The sequence below is a fragment of the Arvicola amphibius genome, chromosome 4 (assembly GCF_903992535.2).
Source record: "Arvicola amphibius chromosome 4, mArvAmp1.2, whole genome shotgun sequence".
Taxonomy (NCBI): domain Eukaryota; kingdom Metazoa; phylum Chordata; class Mammalia; order Rodentia; family Cricetidae; genus Arvicola; species Arvicola amphibius.
In genome coordinates, this window is record NC_052050.1 from 61,082,278 (window position 1) to 61,108,112 (window position 25,835).

General features: G+C 42.4%; 1 protein-coding gene and 1 pseudogene across 1 annotated transcript; both read left to right on the forward strand.

Moving 5' to 3' along the window:
• Positions 1-566: 566 nt before the first annotated feature.
• On the forward strand, positions 567-23,120 carry Cops3 (COP9 signalosome subunit 3). Its single transcript, XM_038326922.1, has 12 exons — positions 567-721; positions 4,316-4,445; positions 7,617-7,729; positions 7,825-7,874; positions 9,851-9,943; positions 11,892-12,071; positions 13,368-13,508; positions 15,324-15,497; positions 18,798-18,884; positions 20,932-21,045; positions 22,428-22,508; positions 22,813-23,120. The coding sequence occupies exons 1-12, from the start codon at positions 667-669 to the stop codon at positions 22,864-22,866; spliced, it is 1,272 nt and encodes a 423-aa protein (XP_038182850.1). The 5' UTR covers positions 567-666; the 3' UTR covers positions 22,867-23,120.
• Positions 12,971-13,118, forward strand: LOC119813891 (annotated as a pseudogene).
• Positions 23,121-25,835: the final 2,715 nt, after the last annotated feature.

Below are 25,835 nucleotides of genomic sequence, written 5' to 3' on the forward strand. Positions count from 1 at the left end.
GGCTTTTAAGCCTGAGATGGAGGCAGACTGGTTCATTGGTAGCACTTAATTGGCAGAGAAAAGGAGCCGTTCTTGCACCCCCTAGACAACATCAATCAGGCTTGGTAGCAAGCACCGTTATCCACTGAGCCATCTCTCACTCTCTGGCTTTTTAAAAAACACTTCGTAAGATTCTTACAAGTAGGAAACCAAGAGACAAGCTAGCTAGCCACTCAATCACACAGCTGCTAAGTGGTTAAAAACGGTTCTAAACCCAGTCCAACTAACTCCAGCCTAAGTCCTCATAGAAAAAAAACCTCCCGGGAGTGACAATTAAGCTGTATTGGAAGTATGTAGCTAGGTGAAAAATGTTTGGCCATTTGTAGCAAAACTGGACCCAAATGTTCCTTCCTTTCTTGATTATTTCCACTTAATGCTAGATGAGATTTCACGAGTACACGGCACGGGAGGCGTGTGAGGGAAAGTAACTAACGGCGACTAGCGGAACTGTTTCCATGGAGACAGGAGGGCGGGGTTCCTTAGCCAGGTGAGATCTCGCGGAGCTTGGCCGGCGGAAGTGACGTGCCTTCCTCCAGGCTTTGGTGGGTCGAAGGGGCCCCTCCTCCTAGAGCGGCCGCCTTTTCCCGCGCGAGCCACCTCTGCGGCTTGGGCCACCAGCGGGGAAACATGGCGTCCGCCCTGGAGCAGTTCGTGAACAGTGTCCGACAGCTCTCAGCTCAAGGTAAGGCCTGTGGCGCGGGGCTGGACCTGCGTGCCGTGGCGCCGGTGCGGATGCTGGGACCGCCCTTAGCTCTAGCCTTTCCTCCTGGGCCTGCTCGGGCCTCGGTACCTAGGGTTGGGGCGCACGGCGGCGAGCTGCACTCCTCGTGCTGTCGGGCGCTGTCGTTACCGCCGGCGCCTTCCCCAATCTCGGGCTCTGGGCACTTACTTTCCCCTCCCCCCGCCCTCCCTGGCCGTCCCCTGCCCTCCCCTCCCCCTGGCTTTCGGGCCTCTGCCACCGTGCGCCGCTTGACAGTTTGGGGGCGTGACTTCCGCTCTGGGCATTTCGGAGCACCCATTGGTCCCTTGCCCATCCTTTCTTTTCGGCGATTGGCCTAGCTCCCTGTCGGTCCTGCCGATCTGGCTACCCTGTCCAGGCCTCTGGAGCGGCTGGAGGGGAACCCTTTCTGGGCTCCTTGGCTCCGAGGCTTGGGCCTTGGCTGGCCGGCAGCGCACGCTCGGAATCCTCCGCTCCTATTTTGGTCGTGCCGAACTGCAAGGGAGCTCTCGCTTGTCGGACTCCATTTCTAGGGCGTAGAATTGTTACTTTATTTTTTTTCTTAATTTACATACTGTCTGGTTCATTCATCCCATCACTTGAACATACATAATCTTAAGAAAAATGTGATCTCTCCTCAATAGAGTTGAGGGAATTGAGTGGAGAGAGCAAATAAAAATGCTTGAGACATTGCTTCTCATGGGCTACAATAAGTATGACTACAAGCTGTTGTTGACATAGTCTGGAAATTTCTGTGAGGTTTGTGCCGGGGGTGCTGTTATAAGGTTTAAATGATATGTATGGAACCACTCATAATAAATAGTAATTCTCATTTTCCTTTTATCATTGCTGGAATGAAGCTCACAGGCCAGCTACATACTGTGAATTTTGCTTTGTTTTTTAAATCTATCATTTATCCATACCGCACAAAGACTAAAAGTGAAGTGGGAGCGTGATGGGAGTGTGCTGTGTGGGGGCAGGGGTAGGTGGCTCTAGAGTTCAAGGCTAGTTAGCACTATATAGTGAGACCCCCTTCTCTAAATGAGCAAGTTAATTAAGCGGGGCTGGAGAACACTACCCTTCAGAGAACCTGAGTGCTGTTCCTAGCGATGTTAGTGGACTCGCAGCTGTTTGTAACATCAGCTCCAGGGGACCGAAAACCCAGTACCCTCTTCAGTTCTCCTTGGGCACCTTCACTTAGGTGCACATACCCACATACAGACGCACATACGTACAATTAAAATTATACCAGCCGGTTGGTGGTGAAGCACTCGGAAGGCAGAGGCAAGAGGATCTCCTGAGTTTGAGGCCAGCCTGGTTTACAGAGTGAGTTCCAGGACAGCTAGTTAAACAGAGAAACCCTGTCTTGGGAAAAGAAAAAAGTTAAGTGTAGCACAGCCATACAAACGGCCTCCTGTGCAGCTGTAGAAAGAAAAGTGCATTTACTTTTTAGGAACTGAAAAGGAATCTGAGGGCATCATTCAATAACGGACAAGATGCTTAATAGTGTACATGACACAGACATCTCTGTGAATAAAGAGAAAAATTGCATGCATCGTGAGCAAGTATTGTATGATGTCTTACTCTTGCTTTTGGAGGGCCCACCACCCAGCTCCCAAGTAAATCACACACAGAGACTTATTCTTAGTTATGAATGCCCGGCCTTAGTTTGACTTGTTTCTGGCCAGCTTGTCTTAAATTATCCTATGTACCTTTGGCTTCTGTGCTTTTTCCTTTTCTTCTGTATATCTTACTTCTTTGTGGCTTGCTGTGTAGTTGGGTGGCTGACCCCTGGGTTGTTCTTCTCTTCCTCTTTGCCTGTCAGCCCTGCCTCTCTCCTTGCTCCTGCCTCGCTATTGGCTGTTCAGCTCTTTTTTTTTTTTTTTTTTTTTTTTTTTTTTTTTTTTTTATTTTTAGACCATCAGGTATTTTAGACAGGCAAAGAATCACACCTTCACAGAGTTAAACAAATGCAGTATAAACACATCTTAAAATAATTTTTCCTAACAGGCAAGCATTCCTATACATGTGGACTATCTCTACAAGGATATGTAGGGCATTCATTGGTAACACTGAGTTGCTTCTGAGGAAAGATAAGGGTGACTGCAGTATAGAATCTGAATGGAGAGTAGAAGTTTCTGTATTATATTTTGTATTATAAACATGCTGTCTCTAAACACGCACTTATGTTTTTGTTTGTTTTGGAGGTGGATCTCACTATGTAATCCTGGCTGACCTGAAATTAACAGAGACCCACCTGCCTTTGCCTCCTGAGTGCTCATATTAAAGACATGTCATCACACCCAGCTGCACTATAACACTATCAAGTGGGACTTATTTTTTTTTTTTTTTTTTTTGGTCCCTTTGGAGAGTAATTCAACAAGCTATTGCTTGGCTGCTAGTAGGTATGTTATTCTCAAAGCAGAGTATCATTGTCCCGTACATTGTGTTTACTTTGAATTACCTGGCCACCACAATCCCTTGTAGTTCAGTGAGAGCACAGAGAGGACAGGTAGTCAGTTTAGTCATGGGCATGGAATATGGTGTGAGCTCAGAGATGGCCTAAGCTGACAGTGGAATGGGAGGTAAGTTGGGTAGCAATGGAAGACAGTAGGTAGAGAAGCACAAAGAGGAGGGAATGTGGACTGTTGATTTTCTTGGCTTGGTGTGTCTGCAGAATGGGGTTGAAGGAATAGTAGGAGGCATGGCTAGAGAAATTGCAGAAACCAATTACTAAGTTGACTCTGGAAGTTGAGATGAAGTGTTTGGATTTCTCTTTTCTTTCTTTTTTGAGATAGGGTTTCTCTGTGTAGCTCTGACTGTCCGGGAACTCACTCTGTAAATCAGGCAAGCCTCACACTCTTAGAGATCCCAGAGATCCACCTGTCTCTGCCTCCCAAGTACTGGGATTAAAGGCATGTTTGGATTTCTTAAAGCCTTTGGTGTAATTTGATTAAATTTACACAATAAGTAGAATTTGGAATAAAGATCTAAGTAGGCATAGCTTTCAGATGATGTCTCTTTCCCTACAAGAAATGATAAAATTCAAATTCAGATATGAAAGGGAAAGGAGTAGAGCTGAGGGATTTAGGGAATAAAATTAAGTATTGTTTGGTTGTAGGAGAGGTAGTGACAGTAACATGGTACTTCTGGTTTGGGGACCAGAGGTGTTTTCTGGATACCAGAGGGAACTGGAAAGTGTTTTCTCTGACAATCTGAGTTTTGAGGCATGGGCAAGTTGCTTGTTCTGGCCGTTCTTCAAGTACAGGAAGACATAACAAAGCCTCTTTAAGGTGCATGCCTTTAATCCCAGCACTCAGGAGACAGAGGCAGGTGGATCTCTGTGAGTTCAAGGCAAGCCTGGGCTACAGAAAGAGTTCCAGGATAGCCAAGGCTGTCACATAGAGAAATCTTGTTCCAAATTAATAATAATAATAATAATAATAATAATGATAATAATAATATCTTTAAGCACTTTAGCTTTTAGGAGGAAGTTTGGTTAGAGTTCTTTAGTTTGGTTAGTACCCTAACTGAAAATGCTCGTGTTCTGTTTTGCAGGGCAAATGACTCAGCTCTGTGAGTTGATCAACAAGAGTGGAGAACTCCTTGCGAAGAACTTGTCTCACTTGGACACTGTGCTTGGGGCTCTAGATGTTCAGGAACACTCCTTGGGTGTCCTTGCTGTTCTGTAAGGGGCATTTTTTTCTTTTATGGTTTTGTGCTTGTTACAGTCTGCACTTTTTCTTGTGTATGTGTGTGTGTGTATTTTATTTGAGCAAATCATTGCTTATTATATTTTGTTCAGATTCATGTTTGTTTGAAGACAGGTTCTCTCGGTCACTGTGTAGACCAGGTTGGCCTCAAACCAAGAGATCCACCTGCCTCTTCCTCTGAGTGCTGGAATTAACATATACCACGACACCTGGCTCCAGTCTTATCATTTTTGAAAGATTTATTGACTATTGACTTTTAGGTTTTTCGAAACTGGGTTTCTGTGTGTAATAGCTCTGTTGTAGAACTCACTTTGTAGATGAGGCTGGCTCCAAATTCACAAAAATTCTCTTGCCTCTGCCTCCTAAGTTTTGGGATTAAAGACGTCCACCACCACCACGTGGCCAATATTCATTGATTTTATGTATATGAGTATTTTGCTTACATTTATGGACATGTACATATTCCTGGTACACACAAGAGTCAGGAGAGGGCATTGCATTCCCCTGAAGCTGGAGTTATGGGTGGTTGTGAGCCACCATGTGGGTACTAAACCTAACCCAGGCTCTGCAAGAGAAACAAGTTCTCTTAACTGCTGAGTGACCTTTCCAGCTTCCAGTTTTATCATTTTGACTCTTTGTATTTTTACAAATTTGAAATTTTCTTTAATTTTTTAAAAAATTTATGTTTGCATGTTGTGGGATGCCCTTAGAAGGCAGGAGAGGAGCTGGAGTCAAAAGCAGCTGTGAGCCCGTTGACATGGGTGTTGGGAACTGAACTAAGGTCCTCTGCAGGAACAGAAAGTGTTCTTAACCTCTGAGTCATTTTCTCCCTTAGAAATTTCTTCTGAAAAATTACTGGCAGGCCGGGCGGTGGTGGCACACGCCTTTAATCCCAGCACTCGGGAGGCAGAGGCAGGTGGATCTCTGTGAGTTCGAGACCAGCCTGGTCTACAGAGCAAGTTCCAGGACAGGCTCCAAAGCTACAGAGAAACCCTGTTTCAAAAAACAAAACAAAAAAGGACTGGCTTTTACAACTGTAGGCATCATAATTTACATTTATCTCAGTATTTTATTCATGTGATCCCAAGACTTAGTCACGTTTTCTAACTTAGAAAACGAGAAGAGTGGTAGAATAGGGTATGGTGGACTGCAGCTAGTGACATAAACCTATTGTAACTCGAGTTCCTTGTGATGGTGTCTCACAGAATTTGTTTTGTTGTTGTATACACAAATGGAGATGTTGGAGTGTTTAAAATAATAAACATCTGGCCCTGGTCACAGTAGGAATTATGTATTTTTTTTAAATTTTTAAGAGCTGTATTTTTTCTTACTGATATGCAAGAGCAAATAGTGTACATATTTAAGATATATGAAAAACATTTTTTACAGGTAATTGTGTGTGCTTACATGTATGTTCAGAGGGTTAGAGACAACTTGTGGGAATTGGTTCTTTCCTAGTGTGTGGTTTCAGGGATCAAGCTCAGCCCTCAGCCTTGGCTGTAAGCACCCTTACCCTCTGAGCCATCCCACTGACCCATTTTTTTCAGTACAGGCTTGTCCTGAACTCGCCATCTTCCTGCCTTAGTCTCTCTAGTGCTAATGCCTATAACCATGAAAACATTTTGATGCTATGTGTGTCTCACCACTATATGTTAGTTACATGTAGATTGTATGGAAAGAACCTGAGCTTGTGTCTGAAGCTTTGCTTAACTCTGTATTCTTTCACTTACGGAATGTGGAGCCTGGAGCTGCTGCTTTTTATTAGGAAATCACAGTGCTCCATTGACAATTGTGAAAATGGTTCTGGCATTATAACTACAAAGAATAAAGGGACATCGTTAAGTAGTACTGTATAGATGAAAGTAGGCAAACTAAAATTTAGGTATAGGTGAATCAATCATTTTTCTTCAAATTAACTTCAATAGTTATTGTTCTAAAAGATCATGAAGTTTGCTTAGTGCCCTAGGGGTGGCAGCTTTCTCTCCTGAAATTCTCTGCGAGCCTGTCTGAAAGTCTGTTTCACGTCAACCAGTGGATCATCTCCCTGGTTACTCAAGATGGGTCATCTAGTGCTTCCTGTTATGTCTGCCCCTCTTTCTTATTTTGCCTACTCGCTAGTTCTTCCAGTTTTCTAGGTAGAAAGGGTATTAAACTGGCCACAGCATCTTGAACCTGAGCTACTGCCTCAGCCTTCTCTTTGCCTTACTTGAGTACATTCTCTCCAAAACAGGAAAAGCAACAACAGATTTTTAAAAACTATATGTGCATTTTATTTTCTTCATGTGTGGAGGAGGGGCACATATGTCTGTCCCACATGTATAGTTACCACAGTTGGTTCCCTCCTTCCACCATGTTACTCTGGGCATCACATTCAGGCTGTCAGACTTGACCGCAAGTGCCTTTACCTGCTGAGCACTTCAACAGCCTGAGCAACTGATTTGTTTGTTTGTTTGTTTGTTTTTTGTTTGTCAAGACAGGGTTTCTCTGTGTAGCCCCAGCTGTCCTGGAACTCGCTCTGTAGACCAGACTGGTCTGGAACTCGGAGACCCACCTGCCTCTGACTTCCAAGTGCTGGGATTAAAGGAGTGTGCCACCACTGCCCAGCTTGTTTTTTTTAAAAAAATATTTATTTATTTTTTTATTTTGTATGAATGTTTTACCTGCTTGTGTATATGTGTACCACTTGCATTCTAGATGCCTATCAAGATCGGAAAATTGCACCAGATCCCCTAAAAATGAAGTTATGATTATGAGCTATCATGTAGGTGCTGGAAATTGAACCTAGGTCCTCTGTAAGAATAACGAGTGGAGGCTGGAGAGATGGCTCAGCAGTTAAGAACACTGACTGCTTTTCCAGAGATCTTGAGTTCAGTTCCCATCAACCACATGTTGGCTTCCAACCACATAATGAGATCTGGTGCCATTTACTGGCCTGTAGGGACACATGTAGGCAGAACACTATATACATAATAAATAAATCTTCAAAAAAAAAAAAAGAGTAGCAAGTGCTTTTAACCATTAAGCCATCTCTCCAAGCCCTTTGGTGCTTAATTTTACAGAGGCAGAGTGGACTTCAGGCTTAAGTTGTTTCTATTCTTTACTGTATGAAATATAAGGTAACTTGTTTCTTTTTCTCCCCATTTTAGGTTTGTGAAGTTTTCAATGCCCAGTGTTCCTGACTTTGAAACACTGTTCTCACAGGTTCAGCTTTTCATTAGTACTTGTAATGGCGAGCACATTCGATATGCAACAGATACGTGTAAGCTAATAATACTTTCCCTTTCTGAATGTATTTCTGTTTGCAGTGTTTATATTTTCAATATTTGTTATTGTTTTTGTTATTGTTGCATCTAGTTGCTGGGCTTTGCCATCAGCTAACAAATGCACTTGTGGAAAGAAAACAGGTAAGAAATGTTGTTCAAGTATTCTAGTTCTGTTAAAGAGTGTGTTTGACTCATGAACCTGTATAGTAAAAGTCTAGGTTCAGTACTAAACATCCCAATATGTGTGATGCTTTGAGAGCAGCCCTTGGCTAGATGTGATGCCTCCAGGGAGGTGACTGCTGGTGATGATTGTTTTTAAAACTGTGAGTCTGGTCTGGAGATGTGGCTCAGTGGTAGAGTAGATGCTTGGCATGTCTGAGGTCCTTGGCTCCATACCCAGTACTAAAGGAAGGAAAAAAAAAACCTAAAAACTACCAATTAGGGCCCTTTGTATTATGATGCAATTTTTTTGTTTTTCCTTTTAGCTTTAATTATGATTTTCACCTTATAAAATGCTGAAGGGATAATATAAAGGCTTCTGATGTGCTATTAGATTTCTAGATATTAGTGCTTTTGCTGCGCTTGTTCATTCTGCCCCCACCATTGGAAATTCAGTTGTAGATATTCCTTATCTTAAACCCTTCAGTGGGTGCTTTCTAGACTTTCTCATGGACCACGATGAAGATGGTCAGCGTCTGAAATGGGTGTTAGGAAAGTGCTCTCATGAAACCACAGATTCTGGCCAGATGTGGCCAGATATATGGCTGATGTTCTCAGACCTCGGAGCATAGATTGATACTCTTATTTTTCTTTAGTTTGTTTTCACCTGGAATGGTTCTTATTCTTTGCCTTTGACACAAATTATTACTTGGGTGTATTTTAAATGAACTTTAAAGCTAGGAGGCTGAAGACAGAAGGTGCCTTTGTTTTTCTGTAGGAGCACTAAACAGTTTGGCTAGAAGCTGTGGGGATAAAGAGATGACTCAGTGGTTAAGAGAACTGACTGAGGACTGGGTTTGATTCTAAGCATCTGCATGTAATTCCAGTTCCAGGGCATCCAGTACCCTTTTCTGGCACCAGGGCACCAAGGGCACCAGACACTCGTGTGGTTCATAGACATACATGCAGGAAGAAAACCTATACACATTAAAAAAAAAAAAAATCAAACAAAATTTCGTAGTCCCAGCACTTGGAAGGTAGAGGCAGGAGGATTGTGCATTCAAGGTTGGCTGCATATCTAGTTCAAGGTTAATCTGGGCTACACAGGATTCCTATCTTGGGGGTGGGTGATACTGAGTGGTAGAGGAGAGGAGAGCTGGTACCATGCCTCTTCTTTATTGAAAAAGCCAGAAATTTATGTAGTATCTTAGAGCCTCATCTTCTGACCAGAGAGTTGTGCCTCGCTTGAGACTGAAACTGTTGTTTTTAACTGGGGTGGGAAGCAGTCTGCTTGTGATGCGTGGTTATAGATTCAGTCTTTAGGGCTAATAATCTCTGTGAAAAGCGTACCAGCACCATCATTCACAAGCTTAGCTTCTTAGTTACAGTGAATCTGTGGTAAATGATGCAGAAAAGTTCTCTTTGTTTAACTATTAGGAAAGTACTCTAGTTTAGTGTACATGTTTGTGCACGTGCCCGTGTGTATGGACGTCACAGGTTGACATTGGATGTCTTCTTCATTCACTGTCTATCTTGTTTTTTGAGACAGTCTTTCACAGATTTAGGGCCCTCTGACTGGACCGGCTAGCTAGCAAGCCGGAGAGAGCCTACAATCTCTGGCTCTTGAGTGCTGTAATTCTGGGTTTGTACTGCCACCTCCAGCTTTACATAGGTTCTGGGGATTGAACTCAGATCCTGATACTTCCATGGCAAGAACTTTACCAACTGAGAAAGTTTGATTTAAAATAGGATATTGAAATTATCTAAGTATTCCAAGAAACGTATCAAAACACTTTCTGTCAGAATAGAGGCAGACATTTCCTGACATAGTATGGAAACCTTACTGCTATGTAAGGAACCTATCAATTAGTGTTGCTTTTTATTTGTAAGTGACGACATAAGATCCAATGTGCTGCCAACTTTGAGAACTTATCTGAAAGAGATGTCATTTCTGACAGCCCCTTCGAGGAATTGGCATCCTCAAGCAAGCCATCGACAAGATGCAGATGAATACAAACCAGCTGACCTCAGTACATGCCGATCTCTGCCAGGTATACAGCAATGACGTGATTCATGCCTATCACTGGTGTGAGGCTGCCGGGGGCTTGCTCAGCAAGAGAATGGGTGGAGAATGTGTTATAGGGGTTGAGATATGGAGACAGGGGCTTACCAATAGGGTCATCATAATGGTTTTTGCATTTTTTGAAATTTAAGTAATTTTATGTTCAATAAATTATCGAACTTAAGAGTAAAAATATAAGCGATGTTTTATATCTTAAAACATTATATTATTTATTTTATGCTAAGTACCTCCAAGTCCAAAAGACTCCCCAAAAGGAAGGATGTATGATGAGGTCTCCTTGCCACTGTTGCTAGCCACAGTTCTCTTTAGGGAAAACCTTCTTAGTACTTTCTTGTGCATTTCTTCTAGTGATACTTTACACATGCAAGCAAGTGTATGTGCACACTTTTTCCTAAAAAGTCTACAAATCCCAGTAATGCCTGGACTTCTGTGTCTTGCTTTTTCCTATGTAATGCATCTTGGAGAGGAATCTGATCTGTATTACGCTACCCAACATTCTGTAATCTGAGCAGGTTGCAATGGAACTAGACTGTAGAAGGTTTTGTGGTGTGGAGTATCTCCGACACATGTTCATTTTTTTTTACATCTTTAATTTTCAAAGTGCTTTTGTGACAGGGATAGCATATATCTGTTTTTTATTTGATTTGATTATTGTTGTTTTGGGATGTTTTCATTTTTTATTTTTTTTATTTTTTTGAGACATGGCCTCTCTGCATAAACTCTAGCTGTCCTGGAACTCATTATGTACACCAGACTAGCCTCAAACTCAAAAGATTGCCTGCATCTGCCTCCAAATACTGGGATTAAGGTGTGCACCACAATACCTGGTTATGTCTAATTTTTTAGAAGTGGGCTGCTCAGTGAGTCTGCAGACGTTTTGCTGTTGCCATTGTTTAAGATACACTGCTTTCCTTGTGTGCTTGCTTTTTGTATTTGCACACTTTTTTTTTTGTTTTTGTTTTGTTTTTTGAGACAGGGTTTCTCTCTGTAGCTCTGGGTGTCCTGGAGCTTTCTCTGTAGCCCAGGCTGGCCTTGAATTCAGAGATGCACCTGCCTCCGCCTGCTGAGTGATTAAAGGCGATACTGGTCTGTTTTTGTTTCACTAGTCCAGTGAATTGAAAATGGGCACAACTGTTCACTCATCTAGAAACTCATAAGGGTTGGGTGGGTGAGTGGGTACTGATTCTGATTTTCAATTCATCTGTGGTTTGTTCTACCTTAGTGTTCGTATTTTTAATTCATTATTTTGTTTTTATCTTTTTCTGTAGTAAGGAGGAGTGGGCCACGTCCCGCCGCCCGGCTAGCTTAACCCCAAAATAATCACACAGAAATTGTATTAATTAAATTACTGCCTGGCCCATTAGCTTTAGTCTCTTACTGGCTAACTCTGATATCTTGATTAACTCATTTCTACTAAATCTGTGTATCACCACGTGACTGTGGCTTACTGACAAGATTCTAACCTACATCCGTCTCGGGCCGGAGATTCATGGCATCTGCCATACTTGCCTACTTCCCAGCATTCTGTTCTGTCTACTCCGCCCACTTAAGGGCTGCCCTATCAAAAAGCCAAGGCAGTCTCTTTATTCAACCAATGAAAGCAACACACAAACAGAAGAACCTCCTGTACCATTTTTCTTTTTCTTTTTTGATGGAATCTTACTTTGTAGCCCAGCCTGGCCTTGAATTTGCAGCAGTTCTTCAGCCTCCTGAGTGCAGAGGATTACAGGTGTGAGTAACCACACCCATCAAGAAATACTTTTTTTATTCTAGAAGATTAAGAAATGAAACAGTGTTAATATGTCATTAATTAGCTGTAAAGCAAAATAGTATTATTGTAGAATTTTGGAATCTGATTTTTCTTCTAAATTTGCCATAGTGAAATTTAAAATGATTTAATGTAAATTTCTTTATAGCTTTGTTTACTAGCAAAGTGCTTTAAACCTGCCCTTCCATATCTTGATGTGGATATGATGGACATCTGTAAAGAGAATGGAGCTTATGATGCAAAACACTTTCTGTGCTACTATTATTATGGAGGGATGATCTATACGGGGCTGAAGAACTTTGAAAGAGCACTCTACTTTTATGAGCAGGTAATCAGTTTTCTAAAGCCTGTGATATGGTTCGGAGCTTGTTTGATGAAAACAGTACCAGAGTGTTACTGGTTCCTGCATACTAGGAAAGCTAAGGTCTAAAAAGATAGTAAGAGTGTTAGCAAGGATTCGGGGATTTAGAACCCTCATGCTTGTGGGCAGGATTGTAGAATGACAGGCATTTTGGGAAAGAGTTTGGCAGTTAAGATAAATCTTAGGATCTGAAGGCACAGTTTCATGGAAGAGTGCCTTGCTTATAAATTCAAGGTCCTGGGCTGAACCCTAACACTAAAAAAAAACCATAAAAACAATTAAATTTTAAATATGAGACGCAGCAGTTTTGTTCCTAAGAATATATTCAAGATAAATAAAAAACACTGTCCACATAAAAACATGTAAAACGAAAAGATAGGAACAACACAAAATATTCATCAGCTAAAGAATGTCCACACTGTGGACTCATTTGACCACATAAAGAAGGGAGGTACTGGCCTCAAAATTGGAACACTTTTTAAGGTAATGAAGTCAGTCACAGAAGATCACATATTTATACACGTGATCAGAGCAAACAAGTCCAGAGACAAAGTAGAGTATGGTTGCCTGAGGTTGTGGAGGAAAGTGAACAATGACTTATGAATAGGGTTTTTTTGGGGGGGGGGGGGTTGAAATAGTCTGGAATTAGGTAATGGTAATTGTATTGCAACCTACTAAACGTAGTGGACACCACTGAATTATATACTTCAAAGGTGTAAATTTTGTGCTCTGAGTTATATATCAATAAAGTTGTCACAAACCATGAATGCTGATATACACAGGAGCTCAGTAGGCACTTCTTGAGTTCCAGGACACCCATGGGCTAAATAGCAAGTGTCTATCTCAAAAACAAACAAAAGTGTTATATATTTAACCTGGCATGATCAAGGTGGCTTTCCCAGGGTGAAGCTTCTATATTGTACTTGGGATGCACTGACCTATGCGATTTCCCCAAATGCAAGAAACTCAGCTGCATAATTTGAGGTAGTTGGGGACTGTTCACACCCTCCCCTGTTTTAAAAATACTTGAAAGACAATAAGGGCTCAACAGGTAAAGGCACTTGCCCATCCTCCTGAATGGGGTTTGGGCCAAGTGCCCACGTGGTAGAAAGAGACACTCACAGATATGCCCTTTGATAAATAGTAATAAAACTATCTTAATAAAAATGGACATTTTGGTCTCGTCATTACATAATTGAAGAGGTACATATTCCCTGCTCCCTTGTGCCATCTCTTCACACTACCCATTCTTCTCTTGCCCAGGCCATTACTACTCCCGCCATGGCAGTCAGCCATATCATGTTGGAATCCTATAAAAAGTATATTTTAGTGTCTTTGATATTACTTGGCAAAGTACAACAGCTGCCTAAATACACGTCTCAAATTGTGGGTAGATTTATTAAGGTAAGTTTACAAATAAAAGTGATCTTCTTACATTCTGTATTAATTTGTACAGTCTCATAAAGCCTATTTTCAGGCCTTGCTCTATACTTAGACTATAGGTATTTAAGCTCTTATGGAGGGTGGATTTGTATGTTATATTTCTTTATTACATTTTAGTCGAAATACTGAGAATGTAGTTCTAATTTGATTGAACTTTAGTTTATTCAAATGTTGGGCGTCTCACTGAAGCTCTGCTTACATGCCGCCTTGTTCCAGTTCTTCCTGACAGCCAGACTTTGGGACAAGGGTTGAAAAAAACAACTAGTGCTTTTTGTTGTTTGTTTGTTTGTTTATTCTAAGTGCATATAGAAAGATTGCTGGGGAGATAGCTTAGTTGATAAAGTGCTTTGCGTGAGTTTTATTCCTAGAACCCATGTTAAAAATTGAACAGGCAAAACCAAGTGGATCCTGGGGCTCACTGACCTTAGGCGAATCTCGGACCTTTGTGAGACATTTTGTGTCATAAAACAAGTGGACAGCTCCTGAGAAATCACACTTAAGATGGGTTTCTGGCCTTCATTTTGGCACATGCACAAAAATATACATATGGGCTGGGAACATAGCTCAGGCCTGTAGCATGCTCAAGACCTTAGGGTCAATCTCCAGCTCTACAAAAATAAATAAATACCATATGCTCATGACTCTTTCTTTCCTTCCTTCTGTCTTTCCTTTTTTGTTGTTGTTGTTTGTTTTTGTTTTTTTGGAGACAGGGTTTCTCTGTGTAGTCCTGACTTTCCTGGAACTCTGTAGACCAGGCTGGCCTTGAACTCAGAGATCCACCTGCCTCTGTCTCCCAAGTGCTGGTATTAAAGGTGTGCCCCACCACTGCCTGGCTATGACTTCTTTTTAAATTGAGCAGTCACAAAGAGGTATGAGATAGCAGTACTTTTGGTAATAATGCCACTATCATAACACTCAGGAATTTAAGGCTGGGTATGGTAGTGCACATCTGTAATCCTAGCACTCAGGAGGCAGAGGCAAGTGAACTCTGTGAATTTGAGGCCAGCCTGGTCTACATAGAGAGTTCAGGACAGCTGGTGCTCCATAAAGAGACCCTGTCTCAAAAAAAGTAACAAAAAAGACCCTCAATTTTAGGGACATCATTCTGAAATTATGCTGGCTTGTTGACAAATGACTACCTGCACTTTCCCTGAGAGCCCCTCATGACTTTCAAGACTCTGACTGCCTTGTCCTCTCAAAGGGGGGAAGGTAGCTAAAAGTGCACCATAGGAAAGTGATGGGTGGGTTCCTTTTAGGGCAGCCGTCTGTACTCAGAGCGCCATGTGATCCCTGAGCATACAGTAGACCTGCTGTTAGAGAAATGCCTTTTGTACAGTGATTGTCTTCATAGCTCAAGGGTTCTACTCCTAAGAATTAGTAACTAACAACAATGTGAATGGTAAGAACAAGACCAGTCAGAGGTGCATTTGAATCAGTTTCTGTCTGGTGGTGGTGCTCGGATCCTTCCACGTTCTTGCCCAGTTCCTGAGTGAATGTTCCATTGTGCCTAGTAGGGGGCATGAAGTTAGAAGTAGTTGGGAATAATGAAAATTTTGCCTTCATTTTTCTCATTTAACTTACCAGTACAAAAAGTAGAACCACTGATAGAGAAAAGATGTGGTCTTCATAAGTTATTAGTAATAAATTACTCCTTAGTGGATTTCTGTCCTTGGTCTTAAAGAACAGGCATTTGTTTTAAACTGAACCTTCATGACAGTATGCATTGTGTGTTCTCAAAACATACGCTGTCGTTACGTTCTCACCCCAAACCTTTAGCCGCTCAGCAACGCGTACCATGAGTTAGCACAAGTTTACTCAACCAATAACCCGTCTGAGCTCCGGAACCTGGTGAACAAGCACAGTGAAACTTTTACTCGAGACAACAACATGGGCCTGGTGAAGCAGTGCCTGTCATCTCTCTATAAGAAGAACATTCAGAGGCTAACAAAGGTGAGGCAAGTGCTTTCCCCCGGTGGTGGATCTGGTTGTCCTTGGACCTGGTTCCTTTTCTTTCCCTTTTCAGCACAGAGGAAGCAGGTACAGGATAAAGTGTGGCAGGATTTCTACACTAAGAGAGAATCTGTTGCAGCTGGGTTCTTAGAAAGAGTTTGATTGATACCTTTTGGTCTTTTCAGGGCTAGAGCAGGGTATTTGAGAAGAGGAGCAGGTGAAGAGGAAGAAAGGTAGGCGATACGGCTACACTGGGAGGCAGAGAAGTAGCCCTGAGGGGGTCATCAGTTCCAAGTGGGAATGGCGGGCGGCTAGCAATCGCTGGCCTTGAATTTCTCAGGCTGTGCTGATCTCTGTTTAGGCTTGAGAAGACTGACATTATTATTTAGGCCAGGGTTAGATGAGCCACATGTGGTTAGGTCATAGGATGTAAGGAACTTTTTATTTCTTTAGATAGGATTTTGCTATGTTGCCCAAGTGGGCCTTAAACTCATGATCCTCCTGCCTTAAACTCCAGAGTGCTAGATTTACAGGTATGGTCTACTATGTCCTAACCTTAATTTTTGTGTTCAAGGTTTCTGAGGATAAGAAATGCCTCCTGGGTCTGATGGTGTGTGTGTGTAGTCCTAGCTGCTTAAGAAGACTGATGGGGGAGGGGTTTCGTGAGGCTAACCTGAACAGCATAGCGAGACTCAAGGGGAAAAGAAGAAGAAAGAAATATGCTCTTTATTAGGTGTTTGAACTGTGAAGAGAAGCATATAAATTTAAATTCCCTGCTAAAAAAGTGTATGCTAGGGCTGGAGAGATGAGATGGTTTAGTGATTAAGAGCACTGGTTATTCTTTCAAAGGACCCACGTTCAATTCCCAGCACCCACACTGCAGCTCACGACTGTCTGTAACTCCAATTTCAGGGGACCTGGCACCTTCACACTTATATATATGCAAGCAAGACAGAAACACACATAAAATAAAAGTTATTTTTAAAAAAGTGTATGCTGCAAGTAATAGTAATTTTACTAAGAGAAACTTAAATAGCACTTGACTCTTGGGTCTGCTCACAGCCTGGCAGTGACAGCTGGTAAGATGATGGGGTCCTATTCCCCAACTCTGCCTGCATCATCAGTGGTAGGAAAAGTTGTAGGAGCGAAATCAGACTGTAGCCAGGATGCCTGGCAGCAGGAAGTGATGGTGCATGCAAAAGAAGCAGAGTGGGGAATTGGGCAAGTGGAGGTGAACAGGCCATTGGGGCCACAGGTCTGGAGGTGACGAGGGATTGAGGAGCTATCACTTAAGCAAGGAATTCCTCTCCATAGTCTAGACAGTAGAAAGAATGGTGATAACTTCTTGACTTAAAGAAGTCAGCAGAGAATTGGTAAGAAGTTAATTTGTAAGAGGAAAATGAAGAATGTGACAAAGAAAAACAACTCATAAAAGTTCAGAAGCAGATGTAGCCTGTCACCTAGGCAAAAGAGCTTAAACCGAATATGGCTGGGTATGGTGCACATACCTGTGACCCCAGCACTTGGAAGGCAGAGGTAAGCAGATCTTGAGTTCAAGGCTAGCCAGGGCTACATAGTGAAACCCTGTCTCAAAGCAGAGAAGAAAATCAGTCTAATGTATGGAGGCATTGCTTGTACTTTTGAAGTAGCAGTATAGTAAAGTGTTTTCTAGTTAAGATAGGATGATCTGGAACAAAATAAGCACACAAGGGAAAAATAAAAATTTTAAGAAAGAAATTTGATCAAATAAGGAGGATCTTAAAGTTGTGGGCCAGAGCTGAGACGTGTTTCCTAACTGATTGTGTCCTGGTTCCTTCATGTGCCAGTTCATGGTAGGTCATAAATACTGAGTTCATGAGCACCCTGCAGGGCATCTAGAGGGGGACCACTGTAAAGTTAGGCGGGCAGATCTCTGACAGTGGTAGCAACACTTGGCATCAAGTCCTAATGCCAGAATAACAGCAGAAAAGAGAAGGGAGTTTCTAGTTAAGGAAGCCTCATTCTTAATGGAAAATCAGAAAGAAGCTGTCATAGAGGCCTCAGCAGATAGACCATGTTAGTGATGGAATCCTGTGCCTTTGTCCCAAGGTACAGGAATTGTTGGATGTGGTTTATCTGCCACACCCATCAGAGAGGGGTTACTTTTCTCTCGCTGTGCCTGGACATTGGTTGGTTGTTTTGTTTTTTTGAGACAGGCCTTACTGTATATCCGTCTCTGGCCTAGAACTTGCTAAAGAGACCAGGCTAGCCTTGAACTCACAGAGTTCCACCTGTCTCATCCTCCTGAGTGTGGGAGTAAAGGTGTGTTTAAACATGCCTGACTGGACATTAGATTTTAGATGCCTCTTCCATCTCTTCTCTGTGTGTTTGTAAATACAATTATTTATAATAAGGAGCTTGCCAGTCTCTCCTTCTTTCCCTCAGCATGTACTGAGCTTCTTCCCATAGCAACCTAAGCCTGTATCACAGATACTGCCGGCCCTCTCCTACTAGCCCAGTGGAAAATGCAGCCTTAGTATAGTTTTACTTAGGTTTTCCTAATGATGATAGAATGAGCATTTTCCTGTGAGAATGTCCCTTTGATTTCCTTTTCCACATTTGCATAGCCCTCTTTCTTATTTCTGCCTTCGGAGACTTGACTTTTTTCTTACTTCTGAAAGTACTACACGTGTGTAGGGAATTAACTGTTTCTCATTAACTCTTAGAGCGTGACAGCTGAGATCACTGGTTTCCTTAATTTCAAGTTCTTTCTTTCTTTCTCTCTCTCTCTTTCTCTTTCTTTCTTTCTTTCGTTCGTTTGTTCGTTCTTTCGTTCTTTCTTTCTTTCGTTCTTTCTTTGGTTCTTTGCTTTGTTTGTTTTTCCGGACAGGGTTTCTCTGTGTAGCCCTGGCTATCCTGGAACTCACTCTGTAGACCATGGCCTCAAGCTCACAGATATTCTCCTGTCTCTGTCTTCTGAGTGCTGAGATGAAAGGCATGTGCCACCACCACCCGGCCAAGTTATTCTTAAAAATTAACCTTTTTTTTTTTTTTTTTTTTTTTTTTTTTTGATGTGTATGTACCTGTGCACATGGGTGGAGAGCATGTGGAGAACAGCACATGGGACCCAGCTGTCTCCTGCCATGAGTGTCGGGACTGAACTCAGGCTGTCAGGTTGACAGTGGCACCTTAGTCAGTGAGCCACAAGTCATTATCACAAAGGAAAATTTATCTTATAAAGCAATGGAAATAATGCAGAACACATCAGTACATACTTATTTTTTCATTTCTATATGTGATTAATTTACTTCTGACTTCCAGACCTTTTTAACACTATCGTTACAAGATATGGCGAGTCGTGTACAATTGTCTGGACCTCAGGAGGCAGAAAAATACGTTCTCCACATGGTAAGTGTGTTAAAAGTTCTGACTAGTGGATTTTTGTTCTTAAAAGCAGTGGGTGTTCATTATGGAAAAAATGAGGTTTTTAAAAAGTGGATATTCAAAATCAACCACTGTTACATTTTGGTCTGTTTCCTAGCCGTGGCTGCATTGCTGCAGGGAAGTGTATGAGACAAGTAACTTTATAGAGAGAAGAGCATGATATGGACATTGGGGTCCAGCATGAGGCGTTCTCATTGGTCCGGCCTTTGGTGAGGTTGGCACATCATGATAGGAACATATGTAAGGAGCAAGCCAGCAGAAAAAGACTGGGGTTACACAATCCCCTTCAAAGATACACTCCAGGATCCCCCACTAGGCCTTACTTCCTAACATTTCTGCTCTCCAAATAGTTTCACCCTGTAGACAAAGCAGTGCTGTATGCTGATCTGTGAGAGGATCATCTGACTATAAGTAGTATGCTGAAACACCCTCAACATCAAGAAAGTTTTGTCCAAAAAAATAGTAGCTGTATCAGTGTTCTCTGGCATTGTTGACTTCATTCGAGTCCCATACCTCCTTGTGGGCAGCATCAGTCTGACTCCATGTGCAGTAGCACTGACGAAGCACTAGGACAGACTGTCACGTTTGGCAGCCAGCTTAAAGCAGAAAGGTTTAAGGTGAGAGATGTGGTTCAGCGGTTTAGAGCGCTTGTTGCTCTTCTGGAAGATCTCGGTTCAGTTCTCAGCACTCATGTCTGGCACCTCATAACTGCCTGTGACTCTGACTGGCTTTTGGCATACACTTACACAGACATACACATAAAACAAACTTTAAAGAAAGATTTAGCAGCCCTGAATGACAGGCTGGTGAGGCAGGGTTCTTAAGCTACCATTTTACTAGTAATGTACCTATAGGTTCACTTAAATGGGTCTTCCACTGCACACATTTTCTCTTTTAAAATTTATTTTATGTGAGGGTGGTTTGCCTGTGTGTGTGTCTTTGCACCATGTGCCTCCAGTGCCCCTGGAAGAGGGCTTTGGATCCCTCCAGACTGGAGTTCTAGACTGTTGTGAGCCATCTTGTGGATGCTGCGTATTTAAGTTGGGTTCTCTGGAAGACCAACCAGTGCTCTTAAACACTGAACCATTGCTCCAGCCCCCACTACACACATTTTTAAAAGGTGAAGATGTCCATGAAGGGACAGAATTTAACCATCAGCTTCCAGCCCTATCCGTAGCTAGAAAGTTCAGTGATGCTCCAACTTCCAACAGCTTATTTAGTTGTGTTTGTTTCAAGCTTTAAACAAAAGGGTGTATAATGCCTGCTTTGCAAGAACCATGCACGTAGGTGTATTTGTAGTTGATCTGTTTTGAGGCTGTAGTATTATACTGTGCCCTTACATTCTAACTATGTGGCCATTTAGGTCATTTTCTATTCTGGTTGTTACAGAAAGTACTGTTGTGGTGAAACACAGCCCAGATACAATTTGAGTCTGCAATAACGTCTGTTGTTAGAGAACTCTGAATTCTAAGTAGTATGCTCTGGGCTGGAACAACTGTCGCATTAACCTCACATCTACTGTCCCTTCCAAGGAAAAAGGTCATTTTAGCAGTTTGGTTCCATTGTTCACAAGTGGGCCAAACAGTAATCCCACTGGAAAGCTGGGCACAGTGGCTCTTGCTGTAATCCTAGCAGTCAGGAGCTTAAAGCAGGAGGATTGCTATGTGATGTAGCTAGAGGGTTTCCTAATGGGTAGTGGGTTGCAGTCAGCCCGGCCTATGGAATGATACCTTGTCTGAAAACAAAACATACTGTGGAGCAATTTTTAGGGATCAGAATAGCCATCAGGACTTGGGTTTGCTACTGCTTTTGTGACTTTCCTTAAGTAGCCAGGCCTATGATCCTAGATCCCAGAGTCTGAGACAGAAGGATCACAAGTTTGAGGTGTGTGTGTCTGGGTGACACAGCAAGGTTTATGCATTGTTTTGGACCTTTGGTTATATCACTATATCTCTGTATATTCTGTGTCTGGTCTAAACTTTGGTGGTCTCCTTTTTTCTTTCTTTTTTAGATAGAAGATGGGGAAATTTTTGCAAGTATCAATCAAAAGGATGGTATGGTCAGTTTCCATGATAATCCTGAAAAATACAATAACCCAGCCATGCTTCATAACATTGATCAAGAGGTAAGCATGCTGCTTGGTTTGGGCATATTTGATAGGTGATAGAGCCGCTGTGTTGGAAATGCTCCTGTGCTCCAGGATGATCTTTTACAGGCAGTTCCCAGCCAGTTGACGCAACTCCTACAGTGGTAATCTCAAAAGTGACTGCTGGACACTCCTCTCGATTGATTGGATGACTATAGTAAATGATAGATTAGATTTCTCAAGTAGATTACCAAAACCTACTTGTAACTCCAAAAACATTCCAGGGATCTACTGTTTAACCTGTGCCTGACTGCCAGTGTGTGGACTTGTTTCTGTGGACGTTGAGGTGGGAGACCCGAAGGCCTCTCCCATGTCAGCAGCAGCAATACCTGGGCATCTAGAGGAGGGATACTGTGTTAGCAACATAGTGCACAGTCATAGGCTGCCCTGTGTGTGAGGCCTGCTGCTCTTGAAGGTTGATTTGGAATGAGTTGGTTCATCTGGACCCTATTCTTACCTTGGAGGAAGGAAATGAGTGAAATCACATTGTATAAATTAAAGCTGGCTCTGCATGGCTGCCTGTTCCTTTAATTCTGGTGCTTGGGAGGCAGATGATTGTGAGTCTGAGGCCAATCTGGACTACATAGGAAGACTGAAAACAACAGATCCAACAGCAAAATTCCCAGGATAGGGCTGAAGAGATTGCTCAGAGGTTAAGAGCGCTGGTTTTGTTCCCAGCACCCATAAGGCAGCTTGCAACCATCTGTAATCCCAGCTTTAGGGGGTCTGATGCTTTCTTTTTACCTCTGCAGGTACTGTGTAAACATGGTTCACTTAGTGCACTTGAGTACTCATACATATTTTAAAAAAATTCCAGGAATCCTAAAAAAAATAACACATAGTAGAAAGTAGAACTTTATTACTTTTTTTTATAATTCATGGATATCAATGTCACCTAAAATATTATCTTAGTTTGGGACTATCAGGATGGGGGTAAAGACTTGTGCCACCAAGCCTGACCATTCAGTTCCTGGCACCTACATGGTAGAAGGAGAGATCCTGACACCTGCATGTTTTCCTCTGACCTCCACATATGCACCATGGCCTATGAGCTTATGCTAACATGTGTACACAAATATACTCTAAATGTGTGTGTGTGTGTGTGTGTGTGTGTGTAAAATCGGTTTCAGTGAGGAAGATGTTAATGGGTTTGCAGGTATTGTTTCAACTCTGGGGTATTGGGTAGTATGTAGTATATGTATTTACTTTTAGGATTCAAATATTTTGACTTCAGAACCTCTTAGCTGAGGGGTTTCAGATCGATGACTGTGAGTCTCTAGCCCTCTACTAATAGGCAGTTATAGAGGAAGTGACTAACCAAAGCCCCTTGTTAACCATGGTTATATATGCCTCTTGTACAGATGCTAAAGTGCATAGAGCTGGATGAGCGGCTGAAGGCCATGGACCAGGAGATCACAGTGAATCCCCAGTTTGTTCAAAAGGTAAATAGGGTTCTCCTCATTGGAAACAGGTGGGGGAGGAGGGATACTACCACATTAAGAACTTGGTTTCATTTATTAAACAGTGTTCACTGTTGTTAAAAACTAGTACCCATAAATTCACAGAGGTGCTTGGTAAGATATGTCAGGACCTTCCTGTGAGTGTAGCTATGGAAGGCCCACGTTGCCTGTTGCAGGGTGGCTTTCCTGCAAGAGAGACAGGCTAAGTAGCCGGCATGCCTGCCTTCACAAGAGTCCTCTATGATAGAGGTGATCACAAGCACACCAATTTGCCTTCCCCTCACAGAGTATGGGCTCACAAGAAGATGATTCAGGAAACAAGCCCTCCAGTTACTCTTGAAACTAACGCCCATCCTGAGTTAACAGAATTGTCACCTTGGCCTGGCGAGTGTGAAGAGGGCAGCAGGAAGTACCATGCCAGTCCCACGCCGGTTCCACCTGGACATTCAGAAATTCAGTTTTAACATCTTCAGCCCTATTGCTTTCAGAAAACCAGTCTGCAAAGAAAGAAAAAAAATCAAACTTTAGAGTCTGTTGTGGATTTATTTATCCTCAGATTATTGTTATTACATTAAAGTTACTTTTTTGTTCTAATCCCTTGAATGTTATAATATGTGCTCTCTATCACTTTCCCCCCTCTGCAAAGGGTTTGGTTTTGGTTTTTTGTTTTTGTTTTCAAGATAGGGTTTCTCTGTAGCTTTGGGACCTGCTGGAACTCGCTATGTAGATCATGCTGGCCTCGAACTCAGAGGTCCACCTGCTTCTGCCTCCTGAGTGCTGGGATTAAAGGTGTGCGCCACCACCGCCCGGCTTTGGTTTTGGTTTCAGTTTTTCAAGACAGGGTTTTTCTGTGTAGCCGCACTGGCTCTCTTGGAACTCGCTCTGTAGACTATGCTGGCCTTAAACTCAAAGATCCGTCTACCTCTGCCTCTTGACTGCTGGGATTAAGGGCGTGTGCTACCATAGCCCAGCTACTGCAAAGGTTTTAATGATACATTAATTGTCAATAGAAATAATTGGTTGGGAAAGTAAGTGAGAGCTATACTAAACATTAGAATTTCCTGTGTTTTGGTGGCAGTGGGTTGGGAACTGAGATGCTGTGTTGGTTCTTCAGCCTTCTACCTCTGGTGTGCCGTCTTGAGGCTTTCTCCCTTTTATAATTTTTTTGGTAAATTATATTTTATTTTGTATGTGTATGTATTTGGGAGAGTTATTCTTCTACCTTGTGGGTTCTGGGGAATGAACTCAGATTGTTGATTGCCAGTGCCTTTACCCCCGGAATCATTCAGATAGCCCCTTTCTTCTTGGAACATCTTCAGGAACTCTACAGAGATGTTTGGATTTTGTTCCTAGCCCCATTACACCTTGTATAGAAGTCACTGAACTAGCCCCTCTACAAGGATGGTGAGTGCTGGGGAAGTGTGGTTATATTAAAGCACAGTAAATTTGCTCTTTAGTGAGTAAGAGCAAGCAGAAAGACCTAAGCTTAAATGCCCAGCTTCCGTGTAAAAAGCTGGACAACACTGTTCCTTTAACCGCAGCAAAGACAGGTGCTTCCCCAGAGCTCCTGGCCAACCAGCCTGGCCAAAGTAGTGAACTGTGGTTCAGCAGAGCCCTCAGTGAGGCAGAAAGCAGTGGGGAAGACAATCATGGCCTTCCTTTGGCCTCCACATGCATGCATGTAGGCACACACGTGCAACACACATTTTAGAAACAGTTTCTCATACTGGTGATGGCTCAGCTTGAGTTTAGTTCCTTGATTTTAATCCCCACATAAAGTGGAAAGAACAGATTCCAGAGTTGTCCTCGACCTCCACGTGCGCACTGCTGTAGGAACATGCCTACACATGCCATACAACAATGCATTCTTTAAAATATATACCATATTGGTCTATAAATGCTAATTCTTTTGATTTGTACAGGGGTAATATTAAATATCATTATATACATTTGATTATAGAAAAGTTTTCTCTAAATAATGAAAAAGTACAATACCAAACACAGAAAGACAATTATCACATGTACTCACTCATAGGTGGTTTTTAAACATAAAGCAAAAAAAAAAAAAAAAACAACCCACAAACCACAATCCCAGAGTACGTAGACAACAGTGAAGACACTAAGACTTACATAGATCTAATCTACATGGGAAGTAGAAAAAGACAAGATTTCCTGAGTAAATTGGGAGCATGGGGACCTTGGGGGAGGGCTGAAGGGGGGAGGGGAGCACAGAGAAGAATGTAGAGCTCAATAAAAAGAAAAAGGCAATAATTTGTCTGGACTGTGGTGCAGCTCAGTGGTCGAACTGAGCTAGCATGCTTAAAGTCCCGGGTTCCTTCCCTAGCACTAAACACATTTTTATTTTTAATACCTTTCAGGCCATTGAGTTGGCTCAGTAGGTCACTGCTGGACAAGCCCAGTGAACTGAATTCAAACTATAGATAGATAGAATCCACATCATAGAAGAAGACTCCTGTAGCTTGTCCTCTGTTGTCCCTGTGAACACCACGTCAGATGCCCCCTTCCTCCAAATGTCAATTTTTCACACTAGCAGGTATTTTGAGACGGTCTCATCATGTGCCCCGACTGGCCAGGAAATACCATGTAGACCATGCTGGCCTTTAACTCAGACATCTGCTTACCTCTACCTCCTACATTCAAGGATTAAAGGCATGCACCACCATGCCTGCCTCATAGGTATTTTTCCAAATGTTATAAGTTGTGTAATAAGTGACATTTTTGTTATTTATTCATTTACTTATTTTTAGTCTTGGGGATGGAACCTAAGGTCTCCTGAAAGCTAAGTAAGCACCCTAGCTTTGAGCTATACCCCAGTCTACATTTTCATTTAAAGAACTCAGGCCCAGTGAAAGGGCTCAGCAGGTAAATGCATTTGCCACCAAGCCTCATTACCTGATTTCAGTTCCTCCCAACGAGAGAATTGACGCCCATAAGTTGTCTTGACCTAAGCATGCATGCTGTGGCACACAAGTGCATCCACAGGGTAAAATAAATGTGGGTTTGTTGTGTTGTTTTGTTTTTAAGGAAACTCTTGAACTGGCGGGATGCCTCAGTGTGTAAAGGTACCAAGCCTGAGAACCCGAGTTCAGTCTCAGAACCCACATGGTGGAAGGAGAGGGTGTGTTCACTGCCACACTCGCACAATGCCATTCTTGCACATGCGCACACATAAATGTAAAAAACATTTTTAAAATGAAACTCCTGAACCTTCCAAGTTCTGTAAAGTGGACCCACACTGGTAGAGACCCGTCCCTGCAGGTCCTCTGGATTTGATAAGAGACTCTAGAC